Genomic DNA, 24,490 nt, shown 5'->3' with positions numbered 1-24,490 from the left:
CTTGGAGTGCTATGGCCCATGGATCACAAAGTTGGACACAACTGAACAACAACAGTGTAAAATCAATTTTTGATAAATCCTTGTTAATGAACTTCAAGATCACTTTTAGTTTTAAATATATGATCATGTCATCTTTTCCAAAATAATAATAATAATGAGTAAGCACTTATGAAACATCTAATATGTACCAATATACAAACAACAAAAAACCCTCAATAACTGCTCTTATTTGCTATGTTCAAAGCACTCTACTAGACATTGAGAAGAAACATATTATAGATAAAACATGGTGTCCAGTCTAAAGGAAGTTGTAGATTAGTAGGGCATGGTGTTTGCCCATAAATCTCATTCTTCACTTACTCTTCTTTGGGGGACCTTGATCTAGCTACCATCCTCATTCTCTTACAACTCTTAAATTTGTCCTTTTCCGTGAATTCTTTGCCAACTGCCTATAAATGAAATCAACTCTTCCAAGTCATAAATAGGCTTCCCTTAAATTTTCCAGACCCCATAATACTTATTGATCTGTCCCCACATATATAAGTATATGTGTGTACATAGACATGTGTGTATATACACACATGTATGTGTGACCATGCAAGCATGTGCACGTATATTCCATAATCTCATGCTGCCTTCTCTCTACGAATAGTTCCTTCACTGACCCTTTGATTGCTGGCTTCTGTTAATTAAAGCTGGTAAGGTATATGATAACAGCTATATTCTCTGATTATTGGATCTACCCAAACACACAAACCAAGACCAGTTTCATGGTGAGCAATATATCTATAGCACTAGCCTCCACAGGGTGTATAGTCATCTGCAAGAATAACGTTAAATCCAAGGACATTTCCATGGAAGATGCACTAGCCCACAAATACCTTTTTCTTTCTCATTGCTTTGAACAGAACTGGCTGAACTAGTACCTTGAGCCAGTTGCCAGTCTCTTTTTTCCTAAGAAATGATTAATACCGTTACCTTTCTGTGGCCATAGTGACTGGTAAATATAGCTGTCCTTTATCCTTGCTTGGTATTGAATACCCAAGTCATTGCATAGCAATGACTCTGGGGGTGTGGGGCGGGTCATTCATGTGACCAGAAGCCAAAATATTGTATGGAGGTAAGACAGAAGGGAAATAAAGTATAGATACTGTAAGCTTTATAAGATCAGGGGATATCTCACGTTTGGTTTTGTTTCCTCAATGATTGATTGACTGAAGACAGAGGATCCACAGCAGAGATGAAAAGCTGGCATCTCTAAATGACAGTGATTTGGAGGAGAGGTGGGATGATGGTGATCATCTACACATACTTTGTTTAAGTTAAGACTTAGAACTTGCCCTAGAACCTGGAACCTCCTGTCAGGATCACGGCACCATTCTCTATAGCTTCTCCCTGAACAGTGGAGTGTTTATAGTCAGATAGTATAACTGCTTATCTAGTCATCTTTAGGTAGAGTCAAAATTTGGTTGATTTATACTAGTCCTAACAAGAATGTTGTCTAGAATTTAAAAGACCAGACTAAAGAAAGTCATTCACGAAACCGTGACTATACTGGCCAAAGAAAATACAATGATAAGTAAATGTAAGTATTTTGGACATGCATATTCATACAAATAATTTATAGTTAATTATGCCACTGTTGTGATTCATAATGTAAAAACCATATACAAAGTAATTAAGATCAAATTAGGTGAGTGGTTATGGGAATTAATTACTTCACTGGCTCATAGATGTTATTAACAATGTGCTGATCAAGTGGTTTTCTATTTTAACTGATTATCCTTTATAAGTAGGGAATAAGCTCACTTTGGTCTGAAGAAATACATGTATTGAATACTTACCCTCCATATCTCAATTCCTTGGATCAAATACCCATTTGCCCTACCCTAGCTGATTCTGCTAATAATATTTGCTATGATAAACTTTCATATTCAATGCAGTGAGATTTTTAAAATTTATTTTGTTTTTAATTTATGGAATAGAACAAGCATATCCATAGCAGAGTACAATAAAAAGATGATTGCACATGAAACTGCAAATCTAATAAAATACAAAACTCATTTCTATTAAAAATACTTGAAAGTATTAGCATAGATTTATTTTTCTTTAAATCGATGACGAGCATTTGTCTAAAAGCAGTGGTAATCATCTAATCACAGAGTTTGTCCCTGTAACTTTCTGGTAGTCACATACAAGAGAAGAATAGCATATGGTATTATGTTGGATATAAATGCACGTTTTCCTCTTCATCTCTCACTTCAGAACCATTCATGAGGAAAGGGATTCTTAAAAAACCTCAAAAACTATGACTGAACCAGAACTCATTCAATTTCTCTGAAAAAAAAAATTTATAGAGATGGAACCCAATCTACAGAGAATTGAGTTAGCGACTCACATGTATGCTAGAGCCAGATGGAACCAGCTTATAAGAGCTGATTGTTAAATTTTCCGTGGCAGCATTTACCTCTCAGAAATTGGCTACCAGAAATCAAGGTTTTGACTTACAGTTTCACAGATTGTCTAGATCTTACAAAGTGACAGAAAAGTGGTAATAATGCATGTTAGATTGAAAATATCACACATATTTTCCCCAGAAAGCCAGATGATAAACATTTACAAGCACAATCCTATTTATGGTGAAATGGCATGTTTTTAAATATCATCTTAAAGTAAGTTTGAATACTAAGGTACTATAATGTACTAATCCTTCTACTCTGTACCCCAGGAGTTTTCTAGATTTTAGTGGTTAAATGGAGGCAGTAGTAGAACTCAATTCCATTTACTTAAATTCAACAAATATTTAAGAACAAAGATCATAGGACCAGAAACCTAGTCCTGGAAGGGACTTCATGGCCAACCCAGTCCAAACATCTCAATTTACAGCTAATGACATTAAGACCCAGGAAAATAAATATACATGCCCAAAGCTGCAGTCTGTAAATGTCACAGGTGGGATGTTCAAGCTACATTTCTGAAACTGCAGGATGTAGAATGATTCCAAATCCAGGACTCTATCCGCTATATCAAAAGATCTAAAATTCAAAACTACCAATAATAGGTATTTTGAGAAGGATGAAAGTTTCCCATTGTGATGTAGTTTAGCACATTCTCCATATCTGTGGCATGCTAGCTCGATGGCTTTTGGCATGATTGTAACATGTCTGGCAAGGATAGCACATAGGTTGGTGTCCTCAAACAGGCCAATCAGACAAACTTTCCTTGTCTTCTGGTCAGCCTCGATAGCTGGATTTTGAAGGCATAGATCTGTTTTAATACCCTGAGCAATTTCATGATCCAGACACTGGACGAAAGTTTACAGATCAGAAGTTTCTTATAATTTCTGATTTTACAGAGAAATTCAGTTCAAGTAGGATATAGAGAGCCTGTACTTGATATAAAGAAAGTGGAATGGAGAACAAGGAATGACTGAGAAATGTAAGAAATAGAATTGACAGGACCTGGGCATTGAATAGGATGTGTGTTGAAAAGGATGAGAGGATGAGGGAGATGGCACCACAGACAGAAATAATAAAGATGGAAGGAAGAAGATTTTCCAGGTATGTCACTAAAATCACTATGATTCTTCCTATATTTCTTGTAGGGAGGTGATGAGACCAGGCATTGACAAAGTTGATGCTATGAAGGTCATCTCTCAAGGAATCCAGTATACGGGAGCTGGTATAACAGAATCCAAGTGTATTTAAGAAAATCATCATCTAAGATGTCCCTTTTCTTTTCTTGTTGAGTTAATACAACCAAAGTCATAGTCATATAGATGTGATTAATGAAAAGGAAGTGATAGTATCAATAACAATTTTAATCTGGTCTTTGCCATGATTCCTTATGGGATAAATAGGACATTGTTAAGTAAGTCTTTTTGAATTGCTAATGAGTATTCAATGGAATAGATGTCAATTGTAGAAATGGAAGTTGCTGCCCCCCCCCTCTACTGAGTATATCTCTACCACCCACTTAATTTTAGACTATTGTTTCCCTAAAACATCATAGTGTTCTTCTCCATAGGTTCTCTCACATTGGATTTCTCAAGACATTAAGCTTTTTCCTAGGGTCTTTTCCTGGTGACCTTCCAATATCTCATCCAATAAAATTTTGACCACTCAGTCATGGCCAACCTACTTTCTAGTAGAAGTGGCTGCAATGTCAGCAGTCACGATTCAGACCTCATAGGAAGATGTTGATTACAAGGACAAGTTAACTACAGACATAGCATTATAAAGTTGCAGCTACAGCTATTTATTGCTTTGATGAACTACAAGAGGGAAAGAAATGTGTGATTTTTCTTATTAACAATTTTAATTAACTTTTAATTGATTTCTAGGAAGATAAATGGTTTCATTATAGCATCACACACTGAGCACCTTTGCTGGATATTAAGCATCAATACAAACTTTTTGACAGTACTGCTGATAAAAGATTTTATGTTGGATTATCTTGCCATATATCTAGAAATTCATCTGCAAAAGCAAACAGGACCTACTGCCTTGCTACCTCAGTCCCTGTTGCCCAACTTACTTGGTCTTCTTCAATGTTTCTTTCATTAATGCTGAGATTTACAAGAAAGAAGAAAATGCCAGCATATCATATCCATTCAGATCCTACCCTTAGTTGTGAATTAGAGTCTCAGGCTTTTCATAGCAGCCACTATGAAAATAGAAGTACCCCCTTCCCACAATTAAGCATTTAATAATTATGAATTCTCCTATCTTGTGGGGACTGTATGAAGGAACTAGTGTAGTAGAGTTTGAGGAAGAGATGACACAGAAATGCTACCATGTGAAAGAGGTAGCCTTGTTCTGCCTGGCTCATGAGGGCAGAACTAGGAGCAATGACTGGAACTTACAGCAAGGATGATCTAGACTTGGTATCTAGAAGAAATTCCTAGCAATTAAAGCTTTTCCAAAGCAGAATGTAGTGCCTTGGGAAGGAAGGTTCATGACTTACTATCAGTCTTCAAGCAAAAGTTGCCTAATCACTTGTTGGGGATATTTATAGAAGGAATACTTGTTCAATTATGGCTTGGACCCAATTGTCTCTAAGGCCCCTTCCAGCTAGGAGATTCTGTAAGTCATGATAACCTGATGAAGAGAAGAAAATGTACTCCTAATAAGAATTAATTCCTTTACTAGAGGATAAAAGGTGGGCTAGGGAGTGACACATGGTCACAGCTCATGAAGGCTTTGCTCAATGGCCTCACTGAAAGTGTGCCTCAGTCTTACAACCTTCTATATCAAACTAAAAACCTAGAAAGGATATGTAAAAAGCTAATAAAATAACAAAAAGTAAGGAAACCATGATGTATCATTTAGTCATGTTTCAATTGTGTCTGACTTCCCATAATTCCATTTGGGGCCTTCTTGGCAGAGATACTGGAGTGATTTTCCGTTTCCTTCTCTACCTCATTTTACAGATGAGGAAACTGAAGCAAACAAGATTAAGTGACTTGTGAAGGGTGACACAGCTAGTAAGTGTCTGAGTCTGAATTTGAACTCAGGAAAATGAGACTTCTTGCTTCTAAGCCCAGAGCTCTATTCACTGAACCACCTAGTTGCCCTATGACATATATGGGCTGAAAAAGGTTTCACTTGTATTTAATCCAGTTGGATTGAAAATCCCTGCTAGCTATCTGACATAGTTGAAGGAGCAGCCTTTAGGATTGGGATTGAACCTATTCTGCATGTCTTAAGAGTTATGGAAAGTATGGAAAGAAATGGAGCAGAACTAGACATTATGAGACTTTATGTTATAGAATGTTATGGGCAAATCATTTCTCTCTGAAGTCCCATTTTCTTGTCGTCTTAAAATCGGCTTTGATGCCACTCCCCCTTTCATATATGATATAATTATTTAAATGCATTGAATCATGGAATTGTTGAATGGCAAAGGAAAAAAAAAGATGCCATCTCTAAGCCACTCTTTTCAGGGTACAATGAGTGGCATGGGTTTGATGATCTGTCCAGTGCCTTCCACCTTAAAGTCTATGATCCTATCATTATAAGAAATGGGAAGCAGTGTGGTACAGAGGAAGGGAAAAAGAAAATAAAACTTAGAGTCAAAAGACATCAGTTTGGATCTTGACTCTGCTACTTCCTACCTCTGTAACCTAGGGCCATTCACTTAAGGTCTCTCAGGGGGCCATCTCTAGTTGTCCTTATCTGCATCTTGCCATTGGACTCAGAGGGCTCTGAAGGAGAAAGTGAGGCTGCTGACTTTACACAGCCCTCCCTCCCTTACCCAATTGACTTGGAAGTCATGAGATCACTTTCCTTATGTCGTGGTCCTCTTTGAGAACAAAGGACATACATCAGTCGATCAATAAGCTCCTCGGATCCTAACCATTCCAAAATGGACCAGTGACATATTCAATATAGGAAGTGATCAAGCAGAGCACCTAGACGACTACCTATACCCCCCAAGAGATCTTGTAGGGGAAACCCATGCTTCAGGGAAGAACAGAACCAGGTTCAATTAGAAACTCTTTGGAGATTTCAAAACTTTACCCCTGCTCAGTGCATACTGATTTTCTTCTACTTACGTCCATTGACTCATTTCCTTCCCCAAACCCTCATGAACAGAACAAACACAAGCTAATTAAATTAAACCATCCCAAACCCCTCACACTAATGTGAATGTATGAAGTAAATTTTAAGCATTGCTTTTCCTTAGCTAACATGTTTAACTTTTTTTTTTTTCCCCTGGGCATCATAGTCTGAATATGTCACCCTGATATGCAGTGTGGAAAAGATGGTTCGAGAGAAATTTCATAGCCTTATATTTTATACCCTCATTGCCCATCTTGGACAATATGGTGTCATTTACTATTCTTAGCTTACTGTCCTATAAAGGGAATTAAGGGAGGAAGCATGGCATAATGGATTTGGATCTGTCCTTGGAAAATATAAAATTGGGCTGTGAGTTGTGCATCACAGAATTTTTTTAAGGTAGAGGGCAATCCATGTCACTCCTCAACTTGCAAATATTCAGTGGTGTTCCCTGACAATAGGATAAAAAACAAACTTCTTATCCTGTAACTTAAGGACCTTCACAGTCTCACTCCAACTTATTTTTCCAGCTTTATTTTATATCAGCCATTTCTAGGTTCCAGGTATTGTTGACCACTAAATATTCTTCCAATTAATCATTCCACTTCCTAACTATATGTATTTGCACTGACTGCTCCTCCTTCCGAGACTGTACTCCCTCCTGAGTTCTACCACACATAATCTTATATTCCTTGAAGATTTATCTTAGGGGCTATCTCCTCCATAAAAGTTTCCCTGATTTCCCACCACCTCACCTACAAATCCAACCACCCCCAACTCATATCTTCCTAGGGAATTTTATACCTCTAGTTTTCTCACATTCTAGTCTATATTTGAATCCTCCTAGTGGAATAAAGTCCCTGAAGATAGGGATTGATGATGTTTTTTCTTTTTATCCTCCACACCTAACACAATACCAATAAATATAATAGACACTTTTAAATGTTTGCTTAATTAGAGTTGAATATTCTGATATTCTTAGCATGAGAATTTTCTTTACTTTGTCATCTAACAGTGCTTAGCACAGTACCTGACATATAGTAGATATTCCATCAATGATCTATCTTTTTTTAATAAATGGCCATGTACTCTAGAATTCCTCTCCCAAGTTCCATTTCTACTGGTTTCTTGGATCCCAAGAAAATGACTACTATGCTTTCTCAGAAATGTATAGTCAATCCTGAGAGACTGAATGCAGGGCAGGTTGGTTAATGCTAGAGTAAATAAGCCCCCATGAGCAGCTACATGGGCCAGCGGAGATAGCAATTAAACTGGTTATCAGGAAGACTCATCTTTTTAGTTCAAATCTGATCTCAGACACCTACTAGCTGTGTGATCCTGGGCAAGTCACTTAACCTTATTTGCCTCAGCTTCTCATCTGTAAAAGAAACTGGAGATGGAAATGGCAAAAAACTCAAGTATCTTTGCCAAGAATACCCCAAATGGTCCAACAAAGTGTCAGATATGACTGAAACAACTGAACAACAACAATGAATAATCCACCTTCAGTGTGCTTCTCCCATGATAATCAGTTGATATCAACTAGTCAGCAAGCTATAATTATATTTTAGAAAAGTATATTTATTAAGGTGATAGAAGAGTTGGTAGAAAAGTCCCCCAAAGTCTCTGATACTACCTTCCTCCAGGACAGACAGGATCAAGCAAAGATCCAAGCAGGTCGTAACCTGATAGTGATACTATGAAAAAGAAATTCAGGCCAATTTGATTGATAATATTCAAGGATTTAAAATTATCTATAAAAATGAAAGAATACAATTTGGTCAAGGGAGACACAAAATGATTGATTTAATGCCTATAAAAGGGCCTACAGCTGAATAAATTTAATTAAACATTCACATAGATATTTAAGGTCATAGACATCATGGAATATAGAATATTGAAGCTAGACTTGGCCCTTAAAACATGTAGTTTCAGAGGTGGAATGTATCATAGACCAACTATGCTCAAAGTATAGTCTGTGAACCCCTAATGTTTCCAAGGCCCTTTCAGCAGGTCCACAAGAGCAAAACAATTTTGATAATAATATTATAACATTATTTACCTGTTAAAGTACTCCTCTCTTTTCTATCTAGATACGTGTGTGCGTCTAATTTTCCTTCATACACTTTGAACAAAACATTGTATAATGACAGATTAAATGCAGAAGCAGTTGTCTTTCATTAAGCCAGACATTGATGAGATTTGCAAAATATATAAAATAATGCCAATCTTCTCATTATTTTTTTTTGTTTTAGAAAAAGTTATTTTTCATAAAAAAGTATTGCTTTATGTCAAACATGACATGAGTTTGTTATTGTTATTTTAATTATATTAATTAGCATTTTAAATTGTCAATTTTTATTTCTAACATAACAAATATTGACTGATGCAAGCCCCATAAAAAATAGCCCTTTAGAGACCTACATTTTTCAAAAGGGAAAATTGCTCTTAGAGAAAAAGTTTTAGAAGCTTGCCTTAGATCATAGAATATTCAAACTTGCAGGTGCCCATTGAATACTAACAAAACTTAATGTGTAACATATCAGATCTAAGGGACATCTTGAAATATAGAACTTCAGATCTAGAATAACCTTAGAACATAGGCTATTGAAGCCACAGGGAACTTTTGATTATAGGATGTTGAAGTCAAGAGGGATCTCAAATATAGAATAAAAAAAACTCTCAGCTAGAATGGAACTTAGAATGTAGAATAAAGAATACATGAGTTATCAGGGATTTTAGAACATGGAATGTCAAAGTGAAAGGGTGCCTGAGAACATAGAACGTAGAAAGTCCAAGATATAACAACCTTAGCAATCATCTCATTTAATTTCCTCATTTTGTAGCCATGGAAACTGAAGCCCAGGGATGTTGAGTAACTGGCTTTATCTTTTCAACTAGTGTATCACTTGATTTGTCTCAATTGATAAGCCATTTAATTAGCCATGACACTAGTTTGACTCATTACTTCTCCCTCAACTGGCTGACCAGCTGTTTGCTATGTGGACTAAAGCAATTATTTCTTATCAAGGAAGAACCCAAGAAAGATTGTGAAGTGGGAGAATGCAATTGCCTGGACCACCTCTCGCCATTTCTGTTACAATTTTCCTCACCTAGAATTCCTGTCCCATCACTCCCTACCATATATGGATCATGCAATTATTCTTCAAAAGAGCTGATTCTTAATTTTTTTCCACTTAACCCGCATATGTAATTGTCAACTTAACCCACGTATGTCATTAGCTAATAACTTTATAATATGTCCTTATTTTGGCCTTTAGTAGAATCTTCTAATCCCCTTTCCCCAAGACCAAAAGAAATGAAGTACTAATGGTAGAAAAAGGCTCTCGATTTAAAGTCAGAAAATACGAGGTAGAATTCCATTTCTGCCTGGATGACTTTAGGAAAGGCACTTCACTTCTTCTTTAGGGTCCTGTCCTCATTTGCAAATTGAAGGCAATGGCTCTAAGGTCCATTCCTGCATAAAATTTAGGAACCCATGAACCGATATTAAGGCAGAGTTTTTAAGGCTGAGATACTTCTTAATACGCCCTCATTCCAATATCTGTAAGACTGTTCCTGGACAATGGTATATCACTACTTAAAATTATCTGACTCTAACAGTCAGTACCATGATTGTACATTGTGCTCACCATGTCAATGTAATACACCATGGTCTATGAAAGTGGATGAGGAGGCTTTATCATACTCGCAGAAATTACACAAGCCATGTGTTTCTGGCTCAACATCTACAAAATCAGTCAGCCAAGTTCCTTGTTTTTCTCCCTCTACTTGGCATCAGTTATACATAATTATCATTTCACAGCTGTTAAGACGGATTCCAGTTATTTTGAAGAAATACAATACAGTGCCTTGCAATAGGGAATGCTCTTGAATAATAACTGATCCTGTTTTATATTCCAGTTAGTTGAGTTTCAGATGAGAGTAATTACTTATCAGAATTTTTCTGTTGGGAGGATATTTATTTGAGCCAAATCTCCATTTGGTTCACAGTGGTTATAGTTTCAAATTTTCAGTGAAATATAAAGTAACTCTTCCATTTTCCTCCTCTGCTTCTACTCCATCTACTGAAGGTGCCCGCCTGAGTTCTTAGAGGGTATGATGACAGAGTAATGTCCTACCCATCTTAACAAGTGATATGTTTCAGGTTCCAGGCCATTGATGTCTCTTGGCCTAGTGCTAGCCTCATGACATTCAGAGACATTAATCAATGGTAGCTTGGCTACTGGAAGAGGGTGTTTTTGACCCTAGAAACTCACGAAGACCATTGGCTAAATGTATGAAAGGGTTATGGTCAGAATTAATAGAGAGGTAATTGATGTATGAATTTGCAGACATTTTGAAGTTTTAAGTATAAATTGATTATAGCTCCTAGAAATGAACAGCAGTAATTTGTACTATTCATTAGGTCCTTTTTCTCTTTTCCACATTTGCCATCCCTAGACACTTGCCATCTTTCCATCATTTTATCATCAAAAACCATACATGGAATAGTGTGTGGAGAATAACTGTTTTTTTGAGCCAAAGAAAAGGACAAATTTTATTAAAGATTCGCCATATTGGATAGACTATTAGGGAGCCTGAGCATTTGTGACGCTAATGCCAGTAGTGGGCCAGATTAATCTGAGCTGAGCTAGATTGAATCTGAGCACTGAGAATAACTCTTGAATCAATTCATGATAGGTATAGGGACCAGACTGTTGATTTCATTGGTATAAGAAACTCCCAGTAAGAAATATCTTCTACTAACGCAGGTCAGCACCCTATTTGAAAGTTCTACCACGTTGGAGCAATGCTTAGAGCACTATGAGACAACGTGACTTGATCAGGGTTACCTGATCAGTATTTGGCAGAGGAAGACTTGAACACAGCTCTTGAGTCAAATCCCTATTTGGTTCAGAGTGATTATTGAGTTTCAGGTTTTCAGTGAAATATAAACTAACTCTTCCATTTTCACAGGCCAGCTTTCTGTGTAATATACCATGTCACTTCTCAATGAACAATTCCTAAATGTGTTATGTGTAGAGGACCAAATGAATGAGCGGAGAAGATATGTTCCCTTTATGGATCTTCATAGATCTTAGAGTCGAGTAGCACGATAAACTGCTCTCTCTAGAATTTATGTAGACGCATATCGAGTGAACATAAAGACAATTGAATAAAAAGCAACTTGCAAAGAAGATACATCTTATGTAAATATCCTTATGTACATGGTTTAGAGTGAAAGTACAGTGATGAGAGGAATGATAAGAAGGGGGACGGGAGAATTTTGTGCCTAAAGAGGGTGCAACCAGATATCTCACAGTTATTCTCCAACTAATGCAAGAAAGCTTTATAGTATAAGTAAGAACTCAGAAGCTGTTTGAAAAAAACTTTCTATAGTTCTTATATATTCTTATACATCTTTTCCATCCTTTTCCCTTATCTCCCTTTTAATGTCTCTCTGTCTGTGCTTCTTTTTTCCTTCATCTTCCTTCAATTCTTTTGTTCCATGACATTTCCTTTTAATTCACAGGATAGACAGTTAGAATAGACAGACAATCATCAGACAATAGGATACTCTTGCTGACAAAGCTGAGCATTTAGGAAGAGAAACATGGAGAGTTCTTCCTAGGAAGATACCTGAAAAACAAGCTTTATTGTTCCTTAAAAAGACATTTGGCAAATCCATTAAGATAAAAATAGCTTTAATCTTGAAGATTTTCTCCTTACATTAAGCTTACAGGGAAATTGCATGGAAAAATAGATGCATAAATATTTTGGAGGCTAGATAGCTCCAAAATTGAAGAGGGAGAGATCAAAGGCAGGAAGTGTATTTCCTTGAATAAATCACTGTAAGTATTGTCTGGAAAGGTTTATTTCAATAGTAAATTATGGCTTGTCCCATTTCAGCTGTTTTTCAAACATTTACAATAAAAAGCAGTGGGATATTTTTTGATAACACGTTTTATTTCCCATGGTGTATAGTCTAATGCCAATTACTTTAAAGCTACTTTCTAAACTGTTATTATTAAAATATACTCAATCACTGATGATAATTATCAGTGAATACTTCCACAGTTTAGGGATCAGTGATTTCACATGTGTTTATGTTCCTTCTTTTGATACAGATTGCAATCTTTTTATTATTTGATAACTAAACTGAACTCCTGTCATCAAAACTTCATCATCTTACAGCTACCCTAGAGATGAGACTTGTTTTAGGAAATAAGTGGTATGGGATGATCCTTGTCCTCATGGAATTTATAGTCTAGGCAGCATATAGTTTGTTGCAGGAAAGAGACATTTGATTTATTCTTCTTGATCCGGGAAGGCAAAACTAGGAGGAATAGGTAGAAGCTGCAAAGAGGAAATGTTAGGCTTGCTGTAAAGAAGAATTCCCTAACAATTAATGCTATTGTGAACCGAACCAGGTTGGCTACCTCTGATGTACAGGGCTCCCTTCATTGGAAATGGAGCAATGGATGGTCACTCCTTGGACACATTGAAGTAAATTTTTATTTTTGAGGATAATTTGGACTCGACAGCCACTAGAGCCCCATACAACTCTGAAATTCATTGGACTTTCATTTGTTTAGTGCTTTGAGGTTTACAGCGTCCTTTTAGAATATTGTATGCCCCTAATTCTGATGTGGACACACACTGAGAACATAAAGATAATAGAATAAGAATTTAAATAGATAGTAAGGAGTGAACAACTTAGCATATATCACAATCACAAGTTATCATTATCCCTGAACAATGAAATTCACTGATAGCGTCATTCCATTTTGAATCGGTTGTTTTATTTTGTTTTGTTTTGTAATGTGCATTAGAGTAATTGGAATGATATTTAGGTGCACTTTTTAAAAGTTTTCTCTCAAAATAGTGAATAAACGAATAGTGGCTTGTCTGTGTTCCATTAAATACAAGCACACCTTCCCTTTTTTATTTATTTATCTATTTTTTTTACCATTTGTGGTGGTACACATCTATAATTCCTGCTGCTAGGGGAGGCAGAAACTAGTGGACCTCAGGATGTCGAGAGTGCTGAATTACTGCAGTAAGCTAACTGATAGATTGTCTACAGTGTCTGGCATTCATATCGTGAGACCCTTCAATTAGGGTTACCAAGCTTCCTAAGGAGGGACAAACCAGAAAAGCTCAGAGAGTGGGGCAAAGATACCATGCTGATCAGTAGTGGGAAAGTAGCTAGGAGGCAAAGTAGATAGAATTCTGGGCCTGGAGTCAGGAAGACCCGAGTTCAAATCTGCCCTCAAACACGTACTAGCTGTGTGACTCTGGGCGAATCACTTAACCCTGTTTGCCTCCATTTTCTCATCTGTAAAATGAGCTGGAGAAGGAAATGGCAAACACCCCAGTATCTTTGCCGAGAAAACCCCAAATAACATCGCAAAAAGTCAGACATGACTGACATCACTAAATAACAGCAGCCCAATGGACTTCCAATCAAAAATAAAATAATTAAAACTAGCATGTTTCCTGAAGGTAGTTTATATATCTATATTTATATCTATCTATATCTATATACATACATATATACACACATATACATATGTATGTATTATGTATGTATATATAATTAGGTAATTTATTATAATTTATGTCATTTATAATTCACGATGTTATTTCAAACTCTTTGTTTCTCATTTTCTTTAGGCCACAGATCCAGATGCTGGCATAAATGGTCAAGTACACTATAGTCTGGGAAACTTCAACAATCTTTTTTGGATCACTTCAAATGGAACTATCTACACGAGAGTGAAGCTTAACCGGGAAGTAAGAGACTACTATGAACTTGTTGTGATAGCGACAGATGGAGCTGTGCATCCTCGGCATTCGACATTGACCCTGGCAATAAGGGTCTTGGATATCGATGACAATAGCCCTGTTTTCACCAACTCGACCTACACAGTTGTTGTGGAAGAGAATCTTCCAGCCGGAACCATCTTTCTTCAAATAGAGGTATGTGAAAGGAATTTCCCACTCTTAGGCCCACATCCCTATGTTCCTAGTTCTTGTCCATAAATCATTTTTCTCCTTTAAGTTTATTAATATAACCCACCTATGGAAGGATAAAAGTCTGAAGACAGGCTATGTCAGTCGATCGATGCTTAGTTATTAATTATCTACTGCGTGCCATGCACTGTGGGCATCAAAATACAAAGATTGAAACAATTTCTCGTGGTAAAGAGATTACTTACATTCTAGCACACATATGTATTTATGTATGTGTATATACATATATATACATACATATATTAGAATATATTATTTATTCTAATTTATCCTTTTCAGAAATCTGTTCTCAGATTTGTTGAATTAGAATTTGAGGGAAAAGAATATAGATCTCATTTTCTCCATCCGTGCCTCTCCCTCTTGGATTCCATAGATCCCTTTAAAGTTCAGCCCAAGTATTACCTCCTACCAAATACCTTTCCTAAATGTCCTACTTTCCTAATTATTTTATATTTATTTGGAATATATTTATTTTTACCTAACTATGTACATGACTCTTCCTTCATCCCTTGCAATACAAATGATCCCTTGAAGGCAGGGCTTATTTCCCTTTTCCATTTTTATCCCTAATCTCTGGCACATAGAGGGCATCTAATGATGTTATATGGAATTTAATTGAACAAATTATCTTTAAAATAGAATTATACATATTGAAAAAGAAAATAAAACCTGAAGGGTCTACCCTTAATATGGTTTCCACTAGTTTTTTTTTTATTGTTATTGTGTTCTTTATTTGTTATTTAATTTTATTAGTAACAGCACACTTGTTAGTATATGTATCTTTTTCTCTCCCCAAAACTATAGTATGTCGTTCTTTTAGGGCAGGGACTGTTTTGTCTATATTGTTATTGTTGGTGTCCTCAACATCTAGCACAGTAGCTGGCACATATTAAGTTGGTGATTAATAAATGCATATTAGGTGAATGAATGAATGAATGAATGCATTCATGAATGAATTGAATGCATTCATGAACGAATGAATGATTGTGTAAAATTTTGAGAAGTCCACAGCACCCATGACATTAAATCTCTACTGACTTAGTCTTGCATCTGTTTCATCATTTAGAACTCCCCCGATCTAAACCCCGTTCTAATTGTCTCATTGCAGGCAACTGATATTGACCTGGGTGCCAATGTTTCCTACCGGATCCGAAGCCCAGAAGTGAAACACTTATTTGCCTTGCACCCCTTCACAGGAGAATTATCCCTGTTGAAGAGTTTGGATTATGAATCCTTTCCAGAGAATGAAGCCTACATCACTTTTCTCGTGGAAGCCTTTGATATTGGAGGAACCATGCCCCCAGGCATTGCCACTGTCACAGTGATCGTGAAGGTAAACAAGAGATAGCATATATTCAAAAAATATCTACTCTCACAGTTACATCCAAGAACCAAGCTATTCGGGCAGGTCGCTGCATTTTTGACCGTTAGTGTTTCTGTCTATTTTTTCCATCTCATAAACCTCTTTGTTTATTTTCCTATTTGTGATGTTTCTTTATTTTTCCAGCAACTGCTAGAAGTGTTTATGCTATACTTTCTACTCACTCATGTTTTCTTTTCCCCTCTATAAAGACATTATAAATACAGAAACAAAATGAAAAATAAAACTCTGGAAATTTTAAAAAGACAAAGTGTAGTAAAGGGAGTATTCTCTTAAGTCAGGAAGACTGAGTCTATTTACCATCTCTGACAGAGTGGCTGTATGATCCTGGACAGAACAGTTAATCTCTAACCTTAGGCAACTTTCTGAGAATACAAATTTGCAAAAGAGCTCCTATTATGCCCATTGGTCATAGACTGGCTAAGCAAATTAAGCTACAGGAATAGAATAGTTTGAGGCTACTATACAAAACAAGGACTATGGTGGTGTAAAGTGTAAGAAGACTGGAGAGGTAGAAAGGGCCAGGTTATAAAAGGCTTTGTTATCAATATTAAAATATGAGGGGCAACTAGGTGGCACAGTGAGTAGAGCACCGTTCCTGGAGTCAGGAGGACCTGAGTTCAAATCTGCCCTCAGACACTTGAAACACTTACTAGCTGTGTGACCTTGGACAAGTCACTTAACCCCAATTGCCCTGCCTTCCCTCCTCAAAAAACAAACAAACAACAAAATATGGAAGATACTTGATTTGTCCTTTTCTTTCACTTAGAAAAGTCTCAATTTAGATGCATCTATAGGGTCGTGTGTTTTCATAGAGACAGGATGAATAACAATATTTTGAATATTTACTTTTCCATTATGTCTAATTCCATTTATTCAATTAAATTCAACACAGATTTATTAAGCCACTACTATGTACTTGAGACTGGGGGATGGGAGAGGTGGATATTAGTGGAAATAAATAATATGACTTTCCCTTGACTTATATTGTATGAGGGAAACATTATATGTACATATCAGAGATCCAAAAATAAAGAGGAGAATCTGGGAGCTGGGTCACAAGAACCTAGAAAGAGGAATAAAAAAAGCTACCTGGATGAGTTTGTGATTTAGTTCAATCTTTGAAGGAAGAAGGCTGTCTAAGAGACATTAGTGAGAAGAGAGTGAATTCCAGGTATCAGGGATAGACCGTGAAAAGTCATAAAGATGGAGGATGACCAGGTGGCATGCATGGAGGACAGCAAAGCAGCCATTTTTTTTCCTGTACTGGAGTGGAAATGGAGAGTGATTTACAATGAAGGTAGGTCAGGGCTGGACTGTGAATGCTCAGCAGTGGAGTACTTGCTCAAAGGAGAGGATCCCCAATGCTATAGTGTCAGAACTGCTTAGATTCAAGGTCTTATATCAGTTTTTGAGTTGCAGGCACAAACTCTTACCAGGCTGTAGATAACCTTTCTGTGCTTTTTGGGGATAAGGCAGCTAGCAGAGACTGATTCCCTATGTCAGCAAAGGTCCTCATTCTGGTAAATTGCAAAAGGCTATTTGCATCTGGCAATATCATATTATGAAACCTAAATCCTTCCTGGGTCCCATGCTTATCTCCTCTCGACTTCTCAGCTGTCAAGGCACATATATTGAGTAGCTCTATAGATGTTTGTAGGCATGGCTCCAGCTGATGCAGTTCTATTTACATCATTCCATTCTATATCTGGTATCCCCTAGAGTATTTCCGCCAGGAACTTGCCTAGCACGTTTTTGTTGTTCAGTCATTTAAGTAATTTCTGATTATTTATGACCCCGTTTTGGTTTTTCTTGGCAAGGATGTTGGAATACGTGGCCATTTCCTTCTCCTGCTCATTTTACAGATGAGGAAACTGAGGCAAACAGGGTTAAGTAACTTGCCTAGGGTCACATCTGAACATGTGACCCCACTCAAGAAGTTTCTCTGGCTCTTTCTTGCATTGAAGATAAAATATAAATTTCTCCATTGCACATTTAACAACCTTTACAAATTGGCTACAAATCAGTTTTTCAAGATGATTCCAACTTTTTCTAGCTCGTGAAGGATATTTTCTAGACAAACTGCACTTCTTCATCTTTCCCGGGAATACATTTTCTCTCCAACCTCCATACCTTTGCTAGGATTCTATCTTTGGTTCAAATTTCTTAAAACCTTCCTGTACATCATTTTCCTCACTTGCAAACTGAGGGAATTATACTGGATGGTCTCTAAAATCCCTGTTCACTTTAGAGCTCCTGGCACACAATGGAGCTAAATAACGTCTTAAAGAATTGAATGTCCTACAAGCAGCTCATTTCCAGACGTATCCAGGAAGGCTATTTTAATTTTTTCCCCTCATTTAGGTAATTGTTCATAATTCCTAGTTATCTTGTGGAGTAGAAATTGGCTTGAGTTGATCCCAAATAACCCCAATTGCTTGTTGCAGGGAATGTTCTTAGGTACAGGTCAGGGTGAGCAAATGAATACCTTAATGTTCTGTCCTCAACAGCATCCTGCTGACATTACCTAGGACTAGCTAAGGGAATATATTTTTAACGATTCCCTCATTAATTGGCCTTGGAACTGACAAAAAAAATCTTCAGCCCACCTCATTTTTTATTTTTGATGATGGTTTTTTGTTCTTATTTTTCTATCCACAGGAAGCAAAGGAATGGTATTAACTAAAAGTGCCAATTCCCCCAAGGATAGAGTTTTCCATGTATAATTTGTGGCTTACGGTACTCACCTGACTTGCCTAAACCCTCATAGCCAATTCATACCAGTTAATTCATGCTGGTCTACATGGGTACAGCTAAGTTCATCCCTGAGAATTAGGGTAAGCCGTATCTCCTAACTCCTAAGCATTTGTTTGTTCCATTATATCTGGCTGCCTCCCTTTGTTTCTTGTAATTAATATAGAAATGAAGTACCCATGCCAGTCATTTGGCATAGATATGCACAAATGACGATTTAAATGTTTACCATCAAAGGGTAATTAAAAATTTATGTTGCTTTACCTGCAAAATGATGATGATCATGATAGATGACATTTATACAGGATGTATTATTTGTCAGGCAATATACTAAGCACTTCAAATTTTTTATTTCATTTAATCCTCTCAACAGGGCAGCTAGGCGGTGTAGTGGATAGAGTATCGGGTCTGGAGTCGGGAAGACTCACCTTCTGAGTTCAAATCTGGCCTCAAACATTTATTAGATGTATGATCCGGGAAAAAATCAATTAATCCTGTTTTCCTTAGTTTCTCATCTATAAAATGAGCTGGGGAAGGAAATGAATGGCAAAGCAGTCCTGCGTCTTCGCCAAGAAAATCCCAAATGGGGTCGTGAAGAATCAGGCACAACTGAAATGACTCAGCAACCTCATAGGAACGCTGAGAGGAAGGGGATACTATTATCTGCTTTTTATGAATGAGGAAACAGAGGCAAACAGAGGTTAAGTGATTTTCCCAGGATCACACAGATAGTAGTTGTCTAAAGATGGGTTTGTACTCACGTCTTCCTGTCTCCAGGCCCAGTACACTATCCATTGTAACACCTGGCTGCCTAAATGAAACTAGCTGCATGAATCTTTTTAGCAGAGTTGTTTAAATGAGTATGCCAGTGGGGGTGAGGAGTGGAAGAATATTGCTTTTTTGGTTAAATTAAGTTAAAATACAACACCATACATGCAGCATAGTAGGGTAGGTGTTTTTTTTCTCCAGAGCAATACAGAATTTGCCCATTAGTCTATAGAACAACTAGAATGTTTAGCTCTTTCCTAAAAGAAGGGCAAGGCAGGAATGCCTGCCCAATCCTGGTGAAACTCTGTAGTTTTGCATGGTATCATGGCTTTGTGCTGTACCTCCTTTACAGAACTTATCTAGTCTTCTCACGATGCACAAGACAAAATTGTGAAGGCTTCAAGAACAGTTCTATCTACATTTAAGGGTTGCTCAAATTAGGTTCTGGAGATAGATTAATCAATAATGGAAATTCCCTGTGGAATGAGTTCTGCATAAACAGGCTTTTTCTAGGCTAGGGGAAGATATATCATGTGCCTGTAAACCTTGAAGTGAAGGATAGGAAGATTTATAGACAATGAGAGAAGAACAAGCTTCCTTCTTTATGGCTCTGTTTCTGCTACACAAAATACCACCTACTTAGATAGAAAATGTTAAGACACTGATATGAAGATACATTACCCTGTAAAGTATATTGTAAGTTGGTTTCTAGAGTGGAGAACCTCACTGTGTGTGGAGTTTGAGAACCTGCATCCAATCCCAGCTCTGGTCTCTGCTGTATAATTTTGGATGTGTCATCGTGCCTCCTGGAGCTTCGGTTTACTCATCTGTAACAAATATAATGAAGGGGCAAGCCTAGACTTTTTCCAAGGCCCCTTTCTGTCTCCAGCAACTATGATGCTAAGTAAACTTTGCTCATTAATAACCTTCAGAGTTTAAGTTGGTACCGGAGAATGAACTCAGAACTGGGAGGCTGGAAGTCTGGATTGCAGTTTTGTCTCAGCCAGGGAGTAACCTTGGATAACTCATATAACCTCCTTCATCTGAGTTAGATAATTTCAAAATGCCCTCAGGAACGCAAAGCTGTGTGAATTCATGATCCTAATAAGTGACTGCTGGGTTTTATAGAAAAATTAAACTTTACTTTCAAGAATTGTGCTTGGAAAATAAATTAACACTTTAAGATATCTAAAATATGGAAATTGGGAGAGGAATTCTTTCACAGGATCACATGACCATAAAAGTAGAATTGGAATGAATCAAAGACGCCATCCAGGCCAAATCACTCATTTCAGAGGTTAGGAAAAGATGGTTCTTGTTGGTGACTTGCCCAAGGTCATAGAGGCATTGTCAGACAAATAATCTTAATCAAGTTCTGCTGACTCCCAAGCCAATATCTATCTAATATCTATCAATATCTATCATACTACTGTTCCCTGTCATCCCTTCAATTTAATTAGATTTAATTCAAAAATAAATATTTATTAAGTGCGTCTATTTGTTAGGCATTGTTCTAGGCACTGGGGACTCAGAGACAAAAGAGAATAAAAATAAAAAACAATCCCTGGTTTGAGCAGGGAATAGAATACGCCCCCAAGTAAGTATTTCTACAGGAATTGAAGAGGAAGAGATGGGTGAGGCTAGCCGTTCCATATGGTATCTTGGAAAAGGTAATGGTTGCACTCAGCTTAGAAGGAAGGTAAGGACCGTAGGAGCTTGAGATGCAAAAACGATACATTCCAGGCTCAGAGGCAGGTTGTGTAAATTAATGGAGGTAGGAGATTGAATGTCAGTTTAGAAAACAGCCAGGAGGCCAGTCTAGCTGAAATACACTTTGTTTCACCCTCATTGATGTGAAATAAGCATAGAAGGGTTGTTTGGAGACAGACTGCAGAGAGTACTAAATGCCAGACCACAACAGGAGGATCAGTTCCATTCATCAAAGATGTCATCAGTTCCTACAATGCATGAGGAGGCATGGCATGAGGTATTGGGGACATAAAGGCAAAAGCAACCAATCAACCAACGAAAAAGTCCTTGTTTTCAAGACCCTTGTATTTTTGCAACATGGAGAACCCTAAATAGGAAGGAGAGGCAAGATTAGTGGGGTCCTATTACAGCCAAAAGGAGTCAACAACATGAGATGATAGGTATTCTGGACTGTCTTAGGAGAGTCCAAGTGGAAGAGCTCTAAGGACGAAGAAAGTGACAGTCACACTATGGTCTACTTAGATGAGATCCCATCTGGACCATCCCTTTCAGTTTGGGGCACCATGTTTTACAAAGGCATTGATAAGCTAGATAACTCCTTTGATGAACAACCACCAGGGGGAAGGGTCTTGAATTCATTCCACATGAGGATCATTTGAAGACTATAAGAATGAGAAGTGAAGGCTCACCTGGTACATGATAATAAATCTATACATGATAACTTAAGGAGGGAGAGAATGCTAAAAAGGGAAGGGATCAGGACAGGCTTACGTAGGAGATGCCAAATAGACTGTGACTTGATGGAAGCTAAGGAATCTATAAAGCAGAGGTGAGGAAGATGACCATTACAAGATGTAAGGCATTTGGGATAAAAACATGGTGATGGGAGATGGAATACTGTGTCTGGGGTATAACAAGTGGGGCGTTTTTACTAGAACATAGAGTATGCAAGGAAAAATACTATGTGCTGTGTTGGGAAGGTAGAACGGAGACTGTCGGCTTTAAATATCAAACAAAGGAGGTGGTGTTTCCGTATTCCCTCCATGTGAGCCCATCTCCTCTGCTTGCTAGCAGTTTTGACAAACTGGTTCGTACATCACACAATTGATAATCTATTTATGTTCAGAGAGAGACCAGCTCCTAGAGGGAGATTGTCAAGAAGAGTTTTCTTTTCAAAATAAAATATTGGGAAATGCATTGTCTTGTTGTCATATTTTTTTTTAAATCCAGCATATAATAGCTAGTCCATGAGACTGATTATTGAAAATTGGGATGAGATTGGAGCAAACTGTAGTAATGTTTGGAAGAAAAAAAATGACTTCCATAGTTAATTCAATTCAGTCCAAATCAACAGGCATTCATTCCTCAGTACCTATATTTGCCAGGCACTGTGCCAGGCATGGGACATGGAAATATTAAAACAAACAAGCAAAAAAAGTCTCAGTGAGCTGAAAGAAATAAAATTAAACCTAATCATTGGCTCTTGCCACAATATTTCATTTTGTGGCAATTTGCAAAAAGCATCCAGGGTAGAAGAGCTAGAATTATGGACAGAGCCAAGTTCAAATCCTGTATCAGGCACTTTTAACCCATGCCTAGGCACTTCATTTCTCTGGGTTCATCATCTGTTAGATAAGGGCGACGGACTTGGTAACCATTTAAGGTTGCTTGCAGCTCTAAACTACAGTCATATGATCCACCAACAAAACCAAGTAGACAATACAGGCAGTAAGCATTGTGTTAGGGCATATCATTAATGTGAGTCCTCACTCCATCAGTGCAAGTCACAAACCAACCAGGCCTGCCCATCCTGAACGATTCTTGTCCATGTTGTCCCATAGATACTCTATGGAGGATATGTCCAGCGTGCCAGAGAATGTCCTCTAGGTCTTTCACTCATCTAATTCACTTGTTAATTTACATTTCTTTATGTTTCAATAATATTTTATTTTTCCCCAATATATGTTGACAATTTTTAACATTTTTTAAAGTTCCAAATTCTATCCTTCACTTCTCTCCCATCTCCTTGAGACAGTAGGTAATCTGATATAGATTATAAATGTGCAATCAGGTAAAACATTATACTATCACGTCTCTAGAGAATGAACCGATATCTGTTTATATTTCATGAGCGATAGGACAGGCTGTCTGTCTCACTACTGTTGGTTTGTCACATGCTTTTCCAATGCCAAAGACCATGAATAAAACAAAGACCTCTTGTTCTTTATCTTTATGAAATACCTAGAAGAAGAAATCAAGAATGATTTCTTCAGATTGCATACAATTAGGTGATGTTGCTAAGACTCCAAAAAAACTAGACAATAATTCGAAGTAACCTTGTTATGTTAGTAACCCCTTCTATGTTACCAGAAACCATCTTAGAAGTACCATAGCAGAGCCCAACACCTCAGAGCATTAGAAGCTGTTTTCATGAGTCACCATTATCCTATATAAATATTAACAATTCTAAAATAAGAGTTAAAATAATACATAGCACATATATGTGTAAACATATACATATGTGTATATGTGTGTATATATGCATATATGATGCATATATACATATATATATCTTTAGGGTTTGCAAAGTGTTTTTCATTTGGTTTCTTATAGCAACCCTATGCGTTGGATGCTATTACTATGTTCATTTTACAGATAAAGGCACAAAGTCTGAGGTATTAAATGGTTTGCTCAAAATCTCACAGAAAATAAATTTCTGAGACAGGATTTGAACTCAGGTCTTCCTAACTCCAAGTCCCTCATTCATTCCATCTATTCTGTCTCCTATCTCTTTCTTGATGATCTGTTTAAGTCTCAACTCTGATGCCAGCTCTGAGAATCTTCTCTGTCTCAGCTCAGGTTCTATCTCCATGACTGCCCTAGTTGCATGCTTTCTCTCCACGCTATTAATATGTACTTATTTCTCTGTTTCCATGTTGTATGCATCAAGTGTATTATAATCTCCTTAGGGGCCATTCAAATTTGGCCTCAGACACTTGACTCACTAACTGTGTAGGCTTGGGAAAGTCACTTAACCCCAGTTGCCTTGCTTTCCCCCCTCCAAAAAACAAACAAACAAACTACTGTATAATCTCCTTGAAGGTAGGGACATCTTTGCTTGTTGGCGTCATTATATCCCCAGGGTAGAATACAGTATGGCATCCCCTTTGTCGAAGAGAATTAAGCCTGACCTGTAGGCTGTGTTTAACACAGTAAGCCAGTGTGGAGGTATTTGTCCAACTCCCAATTTCATTGGTAGACCACGTGTCCAGAA

The 24,490-nt window shown here is 37.3% G+C and overlaps 1 protein-coding gene across 1 annotated transcript in view; it reads left to right on the top strand.

Moving 5' to 3' along the window:
* Positions 1–24,490, top strand: part of PCDH15 (protocadherin related 15) — a 1,035,697-nt gene that overhangs the window by 763,204 nt on the left and 248,003 nt on the right. Inside the window, exons 18-19 of the mRNA XM_036735025.1 lie at positions 14,244–14,549; positions 15,712–15,936. Coding sequence (XP_036590920.1) covers positions 14,244–14,549; positions 15,712–15,936 — 531 coding nt within the window. The remainder of the gene's footprint in view (positions 1–14,243; positions 14,550–15,711; positions 15,937–24,490) is intronic.

Source organism: Trichosurus vulpecula, chromosome 8 (genome assembly GCF_011100635.1).
Source record: "Trichosurus vulpecula isolate mTriVul1 chromosome 8, mTriVul1.pri, whole genome shotgun sequence".
NCBI lineage: Eukaryota > Metazoa > Chordata > Mammalia > Diprotodontia > Phalangeridae > Trichosurus > Trichosurus vulpecula.
This window is presented reverse-complemented; position numbering and strand designations above follow the sequence as displayed.